The sequence below is a fragment of the Verticillium dahliae genome, genomic scaffold (genome assembly GCF_000150675.1).
Source record: "Verticillium dahliae VdLs.17 supercont1.9 genomic scaffold, whole genome shotgun sequence".
NCBI classification, from domain to species: Eukaryota; Fungi; Ascomycota; class Sordariomycetes; order Glomerellales; family Plectosphaerellaceae; genus Verticillium; species Verticillium dahliae.
This window is the reverse complement of record NW_009276929.1, coordinates 264,680-283,542: the sequence shown is the minus strand read 5'-3', so window position 1 is coordinate 283,542 and position 18,863 is coordinate 264,680. Positions and strand designations below refer to the sequence as shown.

At 55.5% G+C, this 18,863-nt stretch overlaps 7 protein-coding genes across 7 annotated transcripts; 3 read left to right on the top strand and 4 right to left on the bottom strand.

Annotated features, from left to right (window-relative positions):
• Positions 1-119: 119 nt before the first annotated feature.
• Positions 120-1,733, bottom strand: VDAG_05053 (sarcosine dehydrogenase; the record flags this gene model as incomplete). The annotated part of the gene is made up of 1 exon (XM_009654789.1): positions 120-1,733. The coding sequence occupies one exon, from the start codon at positions 1,731-1,733 to the stop codon at positions 120-122; it is 1,614 nt and encodes a 537-aa protein (XP_009653084.1).
• A 1,325-nt stretch (positions 1,734-3,058) lies between these two features.
• VDAG_05052 (uncharacterized protein) lies at positions 3,059-5,527 on the bottom strand (the record flags this gene model as incomplete). Its single annotated transcript, XM_009654788.1, has 5 exons — positions 3,059-3,688; positions 3,743-4,647; positions 4,715-5,166; positions 5,224-5,290; positions 5,509-5,527. The coding sequence occupies 5 exons, from the start codon at positions 5,525-5,527 to the stop codon at positions 3,167-3,169; spliced, it is 1,965 nt and encodes a 654-aa protein (XP_009653083.1). The 3' UTR covers positions 3,059-3,166.
• Positions 5,528-6,552: 1,025 nt separating this feature from the next.
• VDAG_05051 (sarcosine oxidase) lies at positions 6,553-7,669 on the bottom strand (the record flags this gene model as incomplete). Its single annotated transcript, XM_009654787.1, has 2 exons — positions 6,553-6,800; positions 6,862-7,669. The coding sequence occupies 2 exons, from the start codon at positions 7,667-7,669 to the stop codon at positions 6,553-6,555; spliced, it is 1,056 nt and encodes a 351-aa protein (XP_009653082.1).
• Positions 7,670-9,213: 1,544 nt separating this feature from the next.
• VDAG_05050 (choline monooxygenase) lies at positions 9,214-10,938 on the top strand. The gene is made up of 2 exons (XM_009654786.1): positions 9,214-10,258; positions 10,319-10,938. Exons 1-2 carry the CDS (start codon positions 9,438-9,440, stop codon positions 10,761-10,763), a joined length of 1,266 nt encoding a protein of 421 aa, XP_009653081.1. The 5' UTR covers positions 9,214-9,437; the 3' UTR covers positions 10,764-10,938.
• Positions 10,939-11,044: 106 nt separating this feature from the next.
• Positions 11,045-11,776, bottom strand: VDAG_05049 (uncharacterized protein; the record flags this gene model as incomplete). Its single annotated transcript, XM_009654785.1, has 1 exon — positions 11,045-11,776. One exon carries the CDS (start codon positions 11,774-11,776, stop codon positions 11,045-11,047), a length of 732 nt encoding a protein of 243 aa, XP_009653080.1.
• Positions 11,777-13,495: 1,719 nt separating this feature from the next.
• VDAG_05048 (quinate permease) lies at positions 13,496-15,780 on the top strand (the record flags this gene model as incomplete). Its single annotated transcript, XM_009654784.1, has 11 exons — positions 13,496-13,700; positions 13,764-13,977; positions 14,037-14,099; positions 14,165-14,242; positions 14,304-14,394; positions 14,461-14,733; positions 14,802-15,096; positions 15,159-15,255; positions 15,324-15,335; positions 15,403-15,550; positions 15,607-15,780. The coding sequence occupies 11 exons, from the start codon at positions 13,496-13,498 to the stop codon at positions 15,778-15,780; spliced, it is 1,650 nt and encodes a 549-aa protein (XP_009653079.1).
• Positions 15,781-16,735: 955 nt separating this feature from the next.
• Positions 16,736-17,965, top strand: VDAG_05047 (reticulon-4-interacting protein). The gene has a single exon (XM_009654783.1). The coding sequence runs from the start codon at positions 16,881-16,883 to the stop codon at positions 17,907-17,909; it is 1,029 nt and encodes a 342-aa protein (XP_009653078.1). The 5' UTR covers positions 16,736-16,880; the 3' UTR covers positions 17,910-17,965.
• Positions 17,966-18,863: the final 898 nt, after the last annotated feature.

Genomic DNA, 18,863 nt, shown 5'->3' with positions numbered 1-18,863 from the left:
TGTCGCCCGCGCACTCTCCATGAGATACGCGTCACTGACTCGCCATCTGTCTGCGGACTAGAAGATGTCGCACTGCACGCGGCGCCACTATATGTCTGCGCCGACTCCGACACTAGAAACTAGGAGCAGTACAAAACGTGACGCCTGCCGACCTCCTTCGCGACGTTGCTCGTCGTCAGCTTCTGCAGCAGGTCGACGATCCCGAGGCCCGACATCTCGAGCCGCCGGATCGGCGTCAGATCGTACATGGCGGCGGCCGTCCGCGTCTTCCAGGCCTCGACGGCGGTGATGGGCGAGTCGTACCGCGCCGCCCACGCGTCGCGCTCCCGCGGGCGCCACGCCGCCGGCAGCTCCCGCAGCAACGTCGCATTGGCCTCGAACCAGTGCGGGCGCTCCCAGCCGCCGGCCTCGAGAAAGTAGGCGCCGAGGTCCTCGTGGCGCGCGTGGAACGGGCTCACGCGGAGGTTCCGCGGCGCGTCGCGCGGCTGCAGCGGGTGCAGAATGTCGTAGACCTCGACGAAATTCTGCTGGCCCGTCTCGCGGACGTAGGCCGGTGTCAGCTGGACGCGCTCAAAGCGCGCAAGGTCGCAGTCGGCGAGGTCGGCGTCGGCGCGGCCCGTCGTCAGCAGCTGCGCCACGGCGCGCGCGACGCCGGCTGAGTGCGTCACCCACACGGCCTCGGCGACGAAGAAGCCCTCAAGCGCAGGCGCGCGCCCGATGAGCGGGCCGCCGTCGGGCGTGAAGGACATGATGCCGTTGAAGCCGTGGGCGATCTCTGTCTCTCGCAGCGCTGGGAGGAGCGTTTGGCTCAGCGTCCAGGCGGGATCAAAATCCTCGGGGGTGAAGTCGAGGCGCGATGGCATGTCGTGCTCGGAGACGTTGGCTCGGGTCTCGCCCAGCGAGGCCGCGACGACTGGGAGGGGACGGTGGCCGTAGAATCCGATGCCCATGTGATCGCCGTGCTCGCGGTAGTACAAGTCGCGGTCCTGGTGGCGCAGGATGGGCAGGCTCGCGCTGTTGGGCGCCGGGTTCTTGGCCTTGAGCGCCGGCACGGCCGTCGTCTTGGCGTACTGGTGTGCCACTGGCTGCAGGGGAATGGGCAGGTCGACCATGGCGCCGACTTCGACGCCCCAGAGGCCGGCGCACGAGATGACAATGTCGGCGGGGATGGTGCCGCTGCTCTTTGTGATGACGCCCGTGACGCGGCCGTCGCTGCGTTCAAACCCCGTCACCGGCGTCATGCCCAGATACGTGACGCCCGCCTTGCGCGTGCGCTCAATGAGAACCTGCACAGCCTTGGCGGCCAGAGCCAGCCCATCAGAGGGGATGTGCAGGCCGCCGAGGACGACGTCCTTGCTCAGCAGCGGGTACAGCCTGCAGCACGCCTCGGCGCTGATGAGGCTCGACTCGATGCCCCAGGACGACGCGTAGCCGTGTTTCCGCTTCAGGTCCTCGAGCCTCTCCGGCGTCTCGGCCACTTCGAGGCCGCCGACCTGGTTGAAGCAGCCGATCGAGAGCAGCTTCTCGACGGTGTAGCTGGCGAACGAGGTCAGCGTCTTGGACGGATTCGTCTGGAACACGAGGCCTGGCGCGTGCGATGTCGAGCCTCCCGGCATCTGCAGCGGGCCCTGCTCGACGACGGTGATGTTGGTCCATCCGCGCGCGACCAGCTCGTCGGCAATGTTGGTGCCGACGATGCCAGCGCCGATGATGACGACGCGCGGGGTGGCCATGGTCCGGTCAGCCGCGGTCAAATGCGTGAACGGGAGAATCGCAAAAGGGGGCTCAAGTTTCTACGATTTAGAAAGAGATGGGTTAAGCTATTGGTTCATTAGAGAAAGGGGGCAGGTAAATCATTCTCATCCTCCTCCTCAACGTATGAGGATTTGACTTATAGTAATCCGAGCATCATCAGTCCATCGAGAACCCCGCCATCAAACACTACCCGCCCGCCCAGTGACTTCATCCGCGTACCGCACTAGACAGCAGAGCCGCCCCCCGCGTCGCTGATTGCCAGGCCACGGGTTGGGTAGTAGGCAAACGTCTCGCTCGGGCACAAAGGCCGTCGAAAGGCACGTCGTTTCGTATCGCCTCGACTCCGGTCACGTGATCGGCTTCACACGCCGCCTCGCCCGTCCCCCCCCCCCCCCCCCCCCCCGGCGTGATTTACCCATCACAACAAACGACAACACTTTCGGTTTGTCTTCTCTATCACCACGCTCCGCTTCAGTTATACCAGATTCGGTCAACGCTACGCCTCACTCTCTGTTGCAAGGGAGACGTGGTCCTCGCCCCCCTGCCCCCCTCGCCGCCGCCGCCAGCGCCGCTCTGACATTACACTTGGGCATCAATCTCGGCGTCTGGCGAGCGCGAGGCGTCGCGGCCGCTGACCCCTCCCTCCCCTCCAGAGGGGAAACGGGTGTGTCCTCGTGGTGCAAGCAAGCCCCCCCTACTAACCCTGGCCATGTACCCCGCGTTCGCGGTCGAGACCCTTATCAGGATCAGCTGGGATCGGTACCCACGAGGTGTGTGTCGTAGTGGGGCGTTCCTATCTGGCGCGGCGAGACGCCGACGTGTGTGCATCACGATGCGTCGTTCTGATGCATGCGTCAGTCGTGGCCCGCGCCGGTGTCGGCATCCGGCACATGTTGGGGCCACGATGGTATGAGTCGGCAGGTATGACATGGCCTTGGGCGTCGAGAGAGGGGGCATGACTGAGGGTCACGATGGGGGACTCGGGTGGAGAGGAACGGTTGATGAATGTGACGCGGAAAGGCACCATGGCACCTCACTATATCTGGCGACCCGTTGTAGTCTGCTCAGGAATGAGTATAATAACACAGTGTTACAGTGACGGGGCTTTGAGAAGTGTGATTTTCAATGAGAGAACAAGTCGATATTGGACGTGTTCCAACACGCCACTGTTATCTCGAAAGGGAACAACCAGCTCAGTTAGGACATAGACTGTCAACTGCCGGCGCTATACAAACCTTGCGGGACGACTTTTGGTGTATCATCTATCAGCTTGGAGGCGAGAGGTCGTATTTCCATAGTCTTTCGTACAATGATGATTAAATTATTAATCGTACACACAATTGGGATTTTGGGTCTCCCTATATCCCAATGCCATCTCTCAAAGTCAAATCGAAATGAACCAACGCCGTCGCTAAAAGTGATTGAACATGATATTGTCAAAGTTTTCGTCCTCCCACCATGCATTCCCCGGCTCGGATTGGTTGTAGCCAATGTCTCCAATGCTGAAAAGCTGGGAAGAGTCCGCGTACAACCACGGCGTGGTGTTGAAAGTAAGACTGTCAATCTGCTCCACGGTTGGCGGATCATAGGGCGCCACCTGCGGAGGATGCAGGCCGGGGTTGACCGGTGCCTTGAATGACAAGGTCGGAGAGTCTTGCCCGCCGTCGGCCGTGTTGATGGATATTTCTGGCGATGTTGCCACCACGATCTCGAGCGTAGAGTTCTCGTCGTCTTCATCCTGCCGCAGGGCGGTTGTGAGTGAATCGGCCAGGAGGCCAGAGGTTGAGATGCCTTGGGCGTCAGTCGTCGAGTTGAACTGCAGAATCCTCCACATCAACGGCACGCTGAGATAAATTCTCGACGGCATCCAGTCTTCGACATCCATTGTTTCCGACCCAGCTGCGATGCGTGTCATTCTATCAAGATCACGGTCCTAGGTCGTGTCAGTTGCAGTACCTAGAAAGATGCGGAAGCCACATGAACGTACGAGGGCGCCGCAGGCAGCGGAGCAAGGGATAAAGCTCTTCAGAAATCTCCTGCACTTGGCAAAGTCCGTGTTCGACTTGTGCTTCAACCTGGCCGCCGCGGCGCAGCAGTAATAAAGATGCACTGTTGCCGCAATGGCGGCGGCATGCCCGAAAAACGGGTCGACCAGAGCGACTTGTTTATCGACTACCATGTCGATCATCCGGACAATCCACGTGGCGTGAAGCAAGGCTTGCTCGGACGAACGTCTCCAAAAGGTGTTGGGGATGCCCAGGTTCGGGTTGTGCTGCGCTCCAATGATGTAGAGAAAGGGATGGTTGAGGACTGTGGGGATAACGTGGTACGTGAACTGTTCCTTCAGCCACGGCGCCCAATAGTCGCGGTTCATCTTGAGCTCCTCAACCTTGCGCTCATAAAACTTGACTGAGTCGTATCGATGACACATCGGGATCCTGTTCTCCGTCTCCATAAAGTCGGAAAGCACTTTGGCATAGGTCGAATCGTGTCGCCAGGGCTCCTGCAGAATGTTGTGGGAGCAGTCGGACACGTATTTCCTGACCTGGCTCCAAACCCACCCCAGGTGGACGCTGGTGTTCCAGATGCCCGGCTCGCTGGGCCTCGTGGTTCCAAGTTCGTCTTTTGGTAATGGCGGGACCTTGGACTTGGGTTCTTTTTGCTTCTCGCCTGTAGAGTGAAACGCCGGCTGCCAAATATCGGTCGGGACGCTCAAGAGGCCATCTTGTCGGCCGTAGGACTGTTCAAGAAGCTGAAGGCTCCAAAATAACCGCTTCTTTCGCTCCGTGATGGCGTCTCTAACCAGGTATACCGACTCCGTATCCAGCATGGCAGATCTACAAAGTTGGAATGCAAGGCCCAGGTGAAACTGCCCAAGATGAACGTTCCCATCTGGTCATCGTCAGTGGTCGCTCATGGAGGAGAAGTCCATGAAGAAGATGAGGGCAGAGATAGATACCTATAAATGCAGCATAGGACAAAAGACAGAGGCTTTCAATGGTCGTCAAATCAACGGACCCATTGGCGATGCGCAGCATGATCAGCGTCTTTGCGTTGTTGCCGTAGAGGTGGAGATGATCGCATTTCTGAGAGAAGCGCGACGTCACAGCCAGGATGCTGCAGGCGAGCTCCTCCGGCAGAGAGCCATAATCCGAGACCTCGTCACGCTCAAAACACCAGATGGGCTGCCTGTGACAGAACTTGAAATAGAGGTTGATGCCGTTGGCCATGTCCGATCTGCCTGGCCGCAGGTTGGCCAGGTCCGGGTCGAACATGGTAGGAAAAGGATTCGTCGTCGGGAAGTTGGCGGCGTCTCGCGGCGGCGGCGAGACGGAGAAGGACTCCTCGGGCGGCGAAGTGCTTCCGTCCTCGTTTGCTTGTTGTTGGCCCTGGTACCTCGGATGCTTCGCCCTGTGAGCCGGGTCAGACCGCTTCAAACGCGTTGGCTTTTGGGTTGGTGGTCAGTACAGGGCTCCTCCGCTGAGGAGAAGATCCAGCTTCTCTTCGAGGCTCTGCAGCCTCTCATCCTGTGCCGCTGTCAGTCGAACGTCACAACAAGCAGTTGGGACCGCGTGAGATCAGTACCGAGCGTCCACCAGGCGATGGCTTGTTAGGGGGATAAGAGCAGGCCTGGCTCAGGCGAACGCAACTCGAGCATGACGGCTTCTCGCCCGGACATCGGGTCTTCTTGCGCCTGATGGGCTGTCAGATCCGCATCCCGCGGCGATAAGGTGGAAATCAGAGGCCACTGACCGGCAATTGAGACAGGCATGATAGGAGCGCCGTTTACCTCGAGGAGCAGCAGCAGGCGCGGTGCCTCTCTCGGGCGACATGACGAAGGATCCCTCCCAAGGTGAAGTTCCTGGGTGAACGCTGAGGGATGCCGAGAGATGGAGGGGAAGGACATGTCCTTGTTAAGTAAAACTAGGACGAAAGGGTAGGTACCGACCCCGACCTTGCCCAGAAAGGTTACGCTGGGCCCAAGGCAGTAACGCTCCCGCCACAACCCCGCAATGCCCCGCGGTGCCTCCCCTGTAATGCCTGTAGTGCCTGCTGCAGTTACCGATAAGACACACAGTCGTCACTGCCCAGGCTGCTGTTCGCTAATATCGCGGGGCTCATTGGCCACGCAGTTACTGCCTAGGGATCTATAGACTTACGCCTGAGTTACGTCACGTGCCCACCCGTTTATCCCCCCTCCTTCAGACTCCCTCCTTCAGACTCCCTCCTTCAGACTCCCTCCTTCTCAGAGACGAACAAGACGAAGCACATGGAACCTAAACCGTATAAGATGCTCTTCTCAAATGCTTTCCCGTTCTGTATTTCTCATATCTCATATAGGTACGTACCTGGCCCATAGAAGACAAAGGCATCATTCCCATGCAAATGTCATATCGCTGTCATGATTTGAAAACACACTCACCCCCTCCCCACCAGGAAAATGCAATGCATGCAGAGCGAGTAAGGTACTGGTTACAACCTCGCTACGGGATCGACAAGCTCACTCATCTCCGAATTGGGATACTCGCAGTTGTCTGACGAATCAGGCCGTTCCCGGTCCCACGCCCACCTCTCCTTCAAGTCAGGGGATAGCGAGTCCTCGAGCATCTGCACAATGTACTTGCCAAGCACGGGGAAGAACTTGAACCCATGGAACGAACCGCAGGTCGCAACGTACAGCCCCTTGGCTGCAGCGTGGGGTGAGATGATGAAATCGGAGCTCGTGGTGAATGCATCCCTGCCCAAAAGCTTAGCAGGCTGACCTGAAGTCTCGTTGGGTACCGTAAGGGGGACGTCTTACCAGCAGATCCTGTGCTTTGTCATGTTCCAGGATTTGCTCTTCTCGCCATACCAAAGGTTCCGCGCATCGGCTACATCTTCCTTCAGTCGCTTCGAGACTTTCCACTGGGAATAGTCCTTGGCTGCGGGAGGTGCCGACACGTGGCGACCAGGAACGACTTCGTGCGTGTTGGCGAAGATCTTGAGTCCCCACCACTTGAGCTCCCTGTCTTTGGTAGGAGGAAGACTGCCAACAAATGGCTTGCCTTTTTGATGACGGTCAGCAGCGTGAACACACCGTTCCTGACGAGGTTCGTTAGTTCTTACCATGCTTGGCAGTATACCCCTGAAATCCGACGGGCATGTCCACATATGTCTTATAGTCTTGCTCGTCGAGCTGCGCCATGCCGGTCGTAATGCCAGCAGCCAGAATCCGGTCACCGGCGCGGAGACTCGTCACACCGCTCCTCGCAGCGCTCAACTCCAACAGCTTGGGCGTGTAGGCCCCCGTGCACAGAATCACATGAGCAGCGCCGAGCACCTGTCCCGACGCCGTGACGATGCCCGTGCAGACGCCGTCGGGGCTCAGCTGCAGAGCCACCGTCTCGGCAGCAACGTACTTGACGCCGAGCTCGATGGCCTTGCGGGTCACCGCCCGCAGACAATCGCCGGCCGCCGCCCAGCCGCTCGCCCTGTTCACGAGCACCTCCGTGACGCCGTCGTAGTTGGCGTCCTCAAAGATGCCGTTGTACAGCTTGCGCGCCTCCGCGACCGGCAGCGCGATGATGTCGTCCTTGCGCCCGAGCCTGCGGTGGTGCTCAATGACGTTCTGCGCATAGTCGCTGCGGCAGTTCCAGTACACGCCCGTCTGGTGGAAAAAGGGCTTCCACAGCGGATCTGTCTTGAAAATGTCTTGCGCCTCCAGCGCCAGCTGGCAGTAGGTGAAGTCGTCGTAGTCGGCGCGCACCACCTTGTTCCAGTCCCAGGACGCCGCCACACGCTCCTCCGCATCATAGGCATCCCTGTCGACCAGGGTCACCGTTGCGTCGGGGTATTTCTGGATGAGATGATAGGCCGTCGATACCCCGAACACACCAGCCCCAACGATGAGATAGGACGCCGTGTTCGCGGCCATGCTGATCTTTGGGAAAGGGTGGGAGGGAAAAGATGCAGGGGCAAGGAAGAACTGGAGTAAATGCAAGAAAGCGCAACACGAATGACGTGAAATGATGTATGGAAAAGGGCCGTCAGTGACTTGCGATGTCCGATGAGCTTGCTGATACCGTGATACGGCAGAGGGAGGGGGGGTGGGAGGAGGTCGGTCCAATTTAGGCCTGTGAATATGTCTGTGCCATGCCACGAGCGGCATGGTGGCTTATCTAGAGGCAAACTCGGCCCCTCGATCCCCCGCCTTTTCGACAGCATCAAGGTTCCGACATCGGGTGGGCAGCCGGCCGATGTCCGATCACGTGGATCAGTCTCTTGGGCCTCTGAAGTGTTCATTCGCGTCTCGAAACGTTATCTGGCTTTTTGTTTTATTTTTGCTATGATGATTAACAATCTAGACCATGACGATTCTGGAGTGACATGCTGTCATTTCGTTGTGATGATCGGCTGCTAAATCCACTAGCATCTCGGGTGGCTATGCACTCCAAGGTACCTTGCCCGACATGGATATTTTGGGATGAAGGAGATACGGAGCACCATGACATGCCAACGGGGTCCGTCTCAACCCCCCAAAGTCCCCCTCCTCTCCTCCCCCTCCGCACACTCCTCATCATCGATGCTTGACTCGCCGCTGCCAAGGCATCGTCACTCTTGCGACGCACAGGACGCGGGCAGCCCGGCCTTGTGACCGCTCGCAGTCCCAGACGCGGCCACGTTGCACAGGAGGGAGCGCGGGTTGTACGTAACATGATGGTGCCGAGCAGATTCGAGGCGGCGAACGGGAGTCGAACATCCGCGAAGCCGACGCATCGTGACACCCGCCTCATGGGACATGAACTCTATTACGCTTCCCGCATTGGGGTAGGAGGCCTTGGCGCGCGGCGGAAGTCTCTGGGTTGAGCGTGGGACCGTCCGTGGTCACGATGCGTCCCTGTTCAGGTTTGGAGAATCCCGCCCCCCCTGCTAACGACCGGTCCAGGCCCTGTCAGAGTCGGATTACCCCCGATTCAGGGTCCTGCAGCAGGATAAGCTCTTGCCAAGAGCTTAGGTTTTACACCGAAAGCTTCATTTCTTTGGCGCGGGTGCACCGGCCGGACGAGGGAGGTTTGGGCCGACTTCATGGCTCATGCTAGCTCTCACCAACATGCAGACCCGGAGCTGTAGTGATTTTGCGGTGTTGTGATGGGAGCCCAGATCGTGATGCTTGGTCCGCGCTCGTCCGGAGGAATTCAAACGCCAGGCAAAGGGATCAGCACCAGGTGACGCATTCGATTCTCGATGGCCTAAACCAAGGAATATCAGGGGTTCGAGAGGGTGTGAGGCATAGCTGCATCTCACTTCAAATCAGCCCGGTCGGTATGCGGCTGAAACAAGCCTCCGATAAACCGGCCGGCACACTGACCTCTAGGCCCGATCACGTGAGCGGCCAATCGCCCGTGTAAGTGACCCCATGATAGTGAGCCAGGGGGGAGTCGTAACAAGTCATCGCGGTTTAGGGACTCCGAGAACATCGGGGGACGTGAGTTCGTGCCGGCGTCAGAGATACGACGCTCGTGGCGTTCAGGAATGAGAGAGCAGGCAGGGACATATAGAAGGACGGCCACCTTCGATACGGAGTGTGGGAGGAAACATAACTAGCTCTATGATCAACTCGTAATCACATCCCAAATCACTATCAAACTCATCATCGTACCACTACAGAAACTCTCTATAATTCCTGACATTGTTCTGTTGCCATGTCGCTCCTCAAAAGGTACCTAGGCCTCGCCGGTGCTGCTCCCGCCCAAGACCCCAAAGCCCCCGTCAGGGCACTACCAGCATCATGGTACACGTCCCAGGACATGTACGAGCTTGAGCGCCGGGCAATCTTCTCCAGAAAGTGGCTCCTCACAACGCACAAGTCTCGACTTCCCAACCCTGGAGACTGGGTCAAGTACGACGTGGCGGGCTACTCCTTCATCGTGGTCCAGGACCGCAAGGGCAAGATCAACGCTTTCCACAATGTTTGCCGACACCGAGCCTTCCCTGTGGTCACGAGCACCCACGGAAACAGCTTCATCTTCTCATGCAAGTATCACGGGTGGTCCTATGGTTTGAGCGGAAACCTCGCCAAGGCGCCGGGGTACCAGGACCTCGAGGGGTTTGACAAGTCCCAGAACGGTTTATTTCCCATCCATGTGCACATCGACAAGAACGGCTTCATCTGGCTGAACCTGGATGCGGGCGAGACACCCGAGATTCCGTGGGGTGAAGACTTTGAAGGAGTCGATGAGCAGCAGAGGTTCGAGCACTACAACTTCGAAGACTACGTGTACGACCACACGTGGGAGATGGAAGGCGAATACAACTGGAAGATCCTGGCAGACAACTACAACGAGTGCTACCACTGCCCTCAAGCACACCCCGACATTCCGTCGATTGCAGATCTCAACTCCTACTACGTTCAGACAAAGGCCTCCCACATCCAACACTTCGGTCAACCCACAGAGGAACAAATCGCAAAGGGCTTTCGTGTGGCGGCAACCTACTTTTGGCCCAACGCATCCATGAATGTTTCGTAAGCTGTCATCCGCTCGGCGCTTCATTCGCCTAGAATCCTTGCTAACCAAGATCTCAGACCGCACTTCTTCTTTATCCAGCGCTTCATGCCCAGCGGCCCCACCAAGTCCGTCATGAAGTATGAAGTATTCCGGAACAAGAATTCGAGTGACGAGGACTTTGGCGTGATCAACGACATGTACAAGCGAATCATGTCCGAGGACAAGTATCTCTGCCTCAACTCGCAGAAGAACCTCAACGCCGGCATCTTTGTCAACGGCGAGCTTCACCCCGAGCTGGAAAAGGGACCACTCTTCTTCCAGAGGACTGTTCGCGAGGTCATGACCGCACACTTTGAGAAGGAGCAGCTTCTTGGCGAGGAAATCTGGCCCGCTCAGCAGCGTGTGCCCAAGTCGGCGGCCGCCAGTCAGGCCGACACCAACTTTTGCTCGGCAGTCGACTGCTGCAGGAAGACCAAGATTACTGAGAAGAAGCAGACCATGGCCGAGGCGCTTGCTTTTTAGAGACGGCTGAGATGCGCATCGATCTTTGCCGCCTGCGGGATTAGATCACCTTCACCTACACTTTAATGATTTTTATGGCGATGATTTGGGGACTTCGGGATTTTACGCAAATTGCCAACATTTATTAGCGTTCATAGCATGCAACCTTGGGAATAATACACTATCTACACAAGCCATTGCTCCATTCCAGCGATCGTTGGCGATATCGTTGCGACTTGTCTGCAGTCACCCTGCCTCCACGTTTAGCTATGGGTGGTTTCACCCCTTCGCTCCTTAACCCATCACATCAGCATTCGCGACAATATGAACATGCAGCCAATGACGCTGGCCATGTTTGCCTTTGACACTCGTGTCAAAGACCCTGATGACGGAGCTTCGGTAGACTGCTGCGCAGCACCGTCACTCTCCGTCGTTGACGGTTCATTCGCTGTAATCGAGAGGCGGGCACTCGCCGTCGTGTCCAAGCTTTGAGTGGTTGTCTCAGTTTTCGACGATGTTGATGAAGATCGATCCTCTTCGACAGATGAACTCCAATCCGGAAAGTCTCTCCCGTACCCATAATCGGAGTAGCTTTTCGTTTGCCACGCCCCGGTAGGTGTGCTAGCAAAGGTTGTCGGAGCAGGGACACCGGCCGCCGTGACTGTGGCGCAAACGACCTCCCCGTCGTGTCGGTACCCAGACGTGTCCTCACCTTCGGGGAAATCATTGAGACACATGAAGTGTTCTGAGAAGGAGTAGGGGTACTTGTCGTTCGACGCATCCAACTCGGGATCGACGAGACAGACTATGGCGCAGGACATTGGGTAGAAGGGATGATCCTGCGCCACAGGCTCGGTAATGTTGTAGACCTCGCCGGAACAGCACTTCGCGAAGTTGGTGGAGCTGTAGTAGCCAATCGGCGGGCTCTTGCAGACGAAGCCGGATATGTTTTCAGGCCACTCGTTCCACGTGTTGGATGGGTTGACGAGGTTGTAGGAGGGTGAGCCTGTGCAGGCCGGCCCAGGACTAGCCATGCTGCTAGTTGATAGATTGAATACCAACTCTGCTCTGGGTTTAACTTGATCGTGACGTCGTACGAATGTGGATGCGTGCGTGGCTCGATGAAATTTTGATGTTTTGATGACAGTAACGAACAGAGGTCACTTTTTGCACGCCGACGAGGCAGAACTTGGAATGGGATAGTGCGGCGCAGCAGATTAATCTGATCCTTCGGCGATAAGCCCCCCATGCTTACCATCAGGCTGTTGAGCGATGGCATCCTCTCCATCGATGACCATTGACCAGAGCCCGGAGAGATTTCATATAGAGCCTCACGATATTTCATCCTTTGGGGAAACGAGAAGTCATCCCTTCGTCTTTAGGGACAGCCGAATTTGGACCGGGGTTTGTCGTCGGGATGATCCTACACAGAGCCTGGTGGGTTCTCGACCACCTGTCGCGTAGTTGTGATTGCAAAGAGCCAATCGATGCAACAAAACCGAAAGAAAATCATGTTTGTGGCTACAGCCAGCAACTCATCAAGGGGTTCGTGAAATCCCTGCCATATATGGCCAGCTACTGCTCGGATGTTCCGACGGCAATGTGTATGCTTCGTCATATTCCGATGATATCCTCTCCACCAACTCCCCGACTACTGATGGTCATGTCCAAGGCTTACACTCTCTAACCCCGGACTCCAGCAGCATAAGCGCACGAATCCCCGCTATTTCTTTGTCCCTTGCTTTATCGGAGAAGGGAAATTAGTAGTCAAGTACCATGTAAGCCGATGTGCTCTGCCAAAAGTGTTTGTGCAAACCACCCCAACCCCAACACCCCAAAGTGTCAGGTAGGGCTGGTCCACTTGACTGCAATGACTGCATATCCCGAAGGATTCGCGGGGTCCGGCATATTTTCACCTCCGGCTAAATTCTATCGTGCTTGAATGAGTATCAGGCGCCTTTCGTAGAATTGATCTGCACGACCTCATGCCGGAGCCTCTCATTTTGCCGGATGATGTCGTACGGACATAGGCAAGGTAGTTGGGCATTGGCGGGAGTTCACTCAATTTATGCCGGACCAACGCCGACGGTGGGCATTTACCCCTCTTCGTATGCAGATGATGTGGTATTGGGCCCAAGATGGACTAGATGAGACAAGGATGGATTAGGGGTCGAGGTACCTACGTTACCAATGCCCATTCAACAGAGGTACTCGGTCCTTGTATCTGAACGAAAAGTACTTGAATAATTGATTAGGGACTCATCAGGATAATACTGATCATTAGAACAATGAAGAAGTCTATCTGAATTAGTGATGACTCACCTGAAATATCACCACTCACCTTCTAGGAAGTGTAATGTTTAAATATTGAGAACTTTTAGGGGGAAGCTAAAAGGTATTGAGGGTGGGTTCCATGGATTATTCCACTAACGCTCACGCCGGGCGCACAACGTGTTCCGGTACCTCCTCCGCTGCCCGTACTGAAACCCCACGTCCTGACTGGACACGACGGACCGATCCCGGCTTACACCCGGGCGCATGTAATGCTCATCTCCTGATGTCTACAGGCGCGCCGATCAACAGCCGGCATAAAGCTTACGCCTGTTATAAGAAGAAGCTTACACCCAGCTCGTGCTGTCTGAAGTGACCGCAGAAACAGATTGACCTGTGACTTGTCTTTATTCATTAAACAGCCAAAAGCCCCGGATCATCGCCATTTCATCAGGGACTCCGGTTCATACGCAAATTCCACGATGGGCGGTGCTCTCGGCGGCAATGCCGCGTACGATGCAGCGTTGGAGCGGCGACAGGCGCTCATGGGAGCCAGCGGCGCCAGAGCTCTTGTCAAGAACTTCAAGGTGGCCCGCATCGCAGCTTTTGCGTGCATCGGAGGCGTTCTTTACGGCTATAATCAGGGCATGTTCTCGGGAATATTGGCTATGCCATCTTTTGGGAAACGTATGTTGCACACTGTCTCATAAATAGACTGGACTTTCAACTGATTCTTGGTTTTCTACATAGATATGGATGGCTACATCGATAATCCTACTCTCAAAGGCTGGTTGACTGCGATCCTGGAACTCGGTGCTTGGTTTGGCACCCTGCTTTCTGGTTTTGTGGCTGAAGTCTTCTCGCGAAAGTATGGTGTTCTGGTTGCGACCGCGGTCTTTATGCTCGGAGTCATCATCCAGATCACTTCAATTACTGGCGGCCACGAATCAATTCTGGCAGGTCGGTTCATTACGCAAGTACCCAAGTGACTGATTCTTGTCTTCTAGTGCTTATATGATGCAGGGGTATGGGCGTAGGAAGTCTTTCAATGATTGTGCCGCTGTACAATTCAGAGTGTGCACCTCCGTAAGCACATGCCTCCTGCTTCTCACAATTGACCAGGTCATTTAATCATCCGTGTTACGAGACAGTGAGGTCCGCGGAGCCCTTGTTGCCTTGCAGCAGCTCGCTATCACGTTTGGAATCATGATCAGTTTCTGGATCGACTAGTAGGTCACCCTCAAAAGGACACTTGCAACACGATGAAGTCAACTAAGACAGGGGCAACAGTGGGTGCAATTACATTGGAGGGACAGAAGAGGAGACTCAATCAGACGCTGCCTGGCTGGTTCCAATCTGCCTTCAGCTCGGACCGGCCATTGTGCTCTTTGTTGGAATGATATGGATGCCTTTCTCGCCAAGGTGGCTGATCCACCACGATCGCGAGGACGAGGCCCGAGACGTCCTTGCCAACCTCCGAGACCTACCCCACGATCACGAACTCATTCAGCTCGAGTTCCTTGAGATCAAGGCACAGTCCTTGTTCGAAAAGCGAAGCATCGCCGAGCACTTTCCTCACCTGCAAGAACAAACGGCGTGGAACATTTTCAAGCTGCAATTTGTCTCCATTAAGAGCTTGTTCACATCTAGAGCCATGTTCAAACGGGTCATAGTCGCTTGCCTCGTTATGCTGTTCCAACAGTGGTCTGGAATCAATGCTGTGAGCCTACCCCGCCTTGCCAGATATTTATTCATCGGGTCGAGTCGAGACTGATGGTGCGGTTCTAGGTCCTTTACTATGCTCCTCAGATTTTTGAGCAGCTCGGCCTGAGTGAGAACACGACAAGCTTACTAGCGACCGGTGTCGTTGGTGTTGCCATGTTCATAGCTACGATCCCGGCAGTCCTGTGGATTGACCGAGTGGGACGGAAGCCGGTCCTGACCGTTGGGGCCATCGGTATGGGTACTTGCCACATCATCATTGCGATAATTCTGGCCAAGAACATCGACAATTTCCATAACGCTCCCGCGGCGGGCTGGGCTGCTGTCTGCATGGTGTGGCTGTTCGTGATCCACTTCGGCTGTAAGCGTCTCTCCGGCGGAACTCCAGCGCTTGACCGTGTTGCTAATACAATGGCTATCCAGATTCTTGGGGACCATGTGCTTGGATCATTGTTGCCGAAATCTGGCCGCTGAGCACTCGTCCCTATGGTGTGTCGCTGGGAGCTTCCAGTAACTGGATGTGAGTAAATGATCGCGTTGTCAAAATGTCCACATTTGACGGTGTTGGGAGCTAACGGTAACTTTTAGGAATAACTTCATGTAAGTCATTTCACATGACAGGTACCTACAGGTAAAGTAGAATGGCACATCTAGATACTGACAACAGCGTCTGCAGTGTCGGCCAGGTCACCCCCGACATGCTCGTGGGCATCACGTACGGGACTTACATAATATTTGGTCTTCTCATATATACTGGCGCAGCATTCGTCTGGTTCTTCGTTCCGGAGACCAAGCGGCTTTCGCTGGAGGAAATGGTATACTTTGAGAAATCCTGCCGCTACTTTATGCCTTCAGCGCTGACTCCCTTTAGGACCTTGTCTTCGGCTCCGAGGGTACCGCCCAAGCGGACTTTGAGCGTATGGCGGAGATCAATCGAGACATTGGTCTTACGGCACTACTCGAGCGGGACCACTATGGCTCGGCAGCTATCGGCGAAGAGCTCGAGAAGCCGAAAATCGACTCTGTCAATCATGTACGAGTGTAGGCAATGCCTCCAGGTTTGCAGCCCCCAGCTCTGACGTAAGCTGTTCCAAAGTGGGAAAAGAATGAGCACTTCCATTTGATGAGCCTTTTTCATGTTCCTATTCGGTATTTTCGCAGAAGTACAAAATTCTTGTCACAGGAGGCTGGACGTGGGAGGTCAGCAGATTTGGTGGTATGTAAGCAGCTGGAAAATATGTATGAAGCTTGAAGATACCATGATACCGGGTCGCTTAACATGAGGCATGCACCTGTGTAATTTGAGGTAGAAGAGTTGGTTCCTATCAAGTCTCGCTTCAGTTGTATTGCATACCTATCGTGTGGAAATGCCAAGCTGCCAGCGTCAGTACTTGGCGGCTTCCCGCATCCGCAATACAGGGGAATTGACGTTCATGCATATCAGATCGGGACTCAACCCTATACCAACGTCTTTCAAAAGCATGACGATGTACTTTCAATCTACTAGTCTGTGTCTCCTACAATCTGCCATGTACAACCCTTGAACACTCAAGATTTTTGACGAGCGCAGCAGAGGAAAATGGCCTACACCCACCCACTCAGGGATCTCGAGTCAGGCGTGTGCGCCGTTTCTCAAGGGCGGTCTTTGTAGGTTGCCGCTCAGTCTGGGCTCGACACAGCACCATTACTTGCAATTCGGAACACCAGAGGATGCTGAAAACATTCGATTGCGCTACTCTTATCACCGTGCGCAGTGGCAGATACGGCCTGACCAGAATCGCCTTTCGACAGAAGAAGGAGCCGTACTGCTGGTATGTTGGTGTGCCTGTGTCTTGGTCGATTCCGTTCCTCGATGGCAGAAAGCAGCTTAATTAGTGCAGCCCCGGAATCGGCATGCCGGGCCCATGACGTGATGGAATCGGAGAGCTCGTGCCAACAAGCACACACTTCCAGGAAGTTTCGCCAGGCCCACCGTCGAGTGGAAACTTATTTCAAAAAGTGATATCATCGCGCCCTCAAGCTGTGTTGGACAGCTCTGGAGTTCCCCGAAACCTCATTTGATATCTACACAGCCATTCTACCTCCCGAGCAGTCTCCGGTCGGTTTCTTCGCACCACCGATCTCAACACATCAACTGGCTGAAAAATGGCTGCCCAAGACACTCCTCAGATGCGCGTCTATCAGATCGACGCCCCTGGGCCAATCGCAAACATGAAACTGGTGACGGTACCACGTCCATCAGAGACCCTCGAAAAAGACCACATTCTCGTCAAGGTCATCGTGGCCGGCATCAACCCGGCTGATTACAAGCTCCCCGAGCTCGGCATATTATCCAAGGCCAAGCTCTCCTACCCAATCTGCCCCGGCATGGATTTTGCTGGTCAGGTCGTTGCCGTCGGCGAGGGCGTGCTGGACATCAAGGTGGGCGATAACGTCCTCGGTCGCATGGATCCTCTCAAGTGGGCCGGCTCGCTCTCGGAATATGTCGTCAGTCCCTACGACGGCGTTGCCACGTTGCCCAAGAATGTATCGCTCGACCAGGCCGGCGCCGCTGGCACTGCCGCCCTGACAGCTTACCAGACCATCGCGCCGTACGCAAAGGCCGGCGATAAGGTCTTCATCAACGGTGGCTCTGGAGGTACTGGCACATATGGTATCCAGATCGCCAAGGCCATCGGCTGCCACGTCACTGTATCTTGTTCGACATCCAAGGCTGCTTTGTGTAAGGAGCTCGGCGCCGATGAGATCATTGACTACAAGACGACAAATGTGACGGCCAAGTTGCGGGAGATTGGCCCCGTCTTCTCCGTCATCGTCGACAATGTTGGCGACTCGCCGCCCGACCTCTTCAGCGCCTCCGACGCGATCCTGCTGCCGAGCGGACACTACAAGTTTGTTGGCGGCCACTTTTCCTTCCAGATGGCAACCCACCTTGCCTCGGGCCTGTTCCTGCCCAAGTTCTTGGGAGGTGTGAGCCACAAGTTCGAGACGTTCATGACGAAGAACTCGCACGAGGACCTCGCGCAGCTGGCGAAGTGGATGGGCGAGGGTAAAGTGAAGACGGTGGTGGACTCGGCTTTTGGGTTTGAGCAGGTCTATGAGGCGTTTGAGAAGCTCAAAGTTGGGTCCGCAGCAGGGAAAATTGTGATTCACGTCCAGGAGAACAAGGCGTAATGCGGGTGCGAGCCTTTTGGGTTTTAAGAATGTAATGAAGGCGTTGTCAATTCACCAAGCTGATCTTGTCCATGTTGTGCCTCCGAAAAACAGTCCATCTTCATGGACACATTTCGGGGAGGCGGTGACATCCGCTCGGCCACGATATCTAGGTAGGTGATCTTAGCCGAGCTTCTACATACCTTACCTGCGTATCATCCGATGTCGGGCAGCAACGTTTGCAGCGATTGATCTTTCTATCGCCATAGTATAGGCAAGAACGAGGCGACATCACTTGAAATGCGGCAGATGCCGAGGCCACATGATGCGTGTACATGAAACTGTTGAGTCGAGGCGAAGGGAAGTAGCAGTCAAGGTCACCTTGACTCACCTGCAGAAAGACAAAACCGCGCGCCTTGAAGTAGCAACTAGCAAGAGCTCCAGATGGGCTGGTCCATCGACGAAGGGGTGGTTCCTACTCCTACGTACCTACCTTGAGACAGAAGCCTTGGGAGGCGAAGGCTTCATGGAAGGCGAGAGTTCCTCGGCCTGGAGTCTGGCCTTTTCCTCAACAATTCGTGTTGGTTATAATTCCAGCGTCGCTTCCCCAGGAGCCATATTTTGACAGTGCAAGGAAACTGCCGTGCTTAGATAGGTACCTTACATGAAAGCCCTCTGAATCACAAGGCTTTGCCACATGAATCACCCATGGCAACTCTTTCCAAGCGAACTGACCTGTCGACATGCTCTCCTGATTTCACCGACCTGACAATTCAACTTGCTCACTTCTTGTCTTCGACATCGCACCCTCTACCTCTACCTCACGCTCTTTTGGACCTTTTTGGACTCCTGAAATCATCCTGAATTCCCTCCTCTACCTTTGTACCATCAACAATGACTCGCAATCCATTCATCAGCGGCGCTGCTCTCGCCTTGTCGCTGGCAGCAGTCAGCATCGCCCAGGAGAACTGGGAA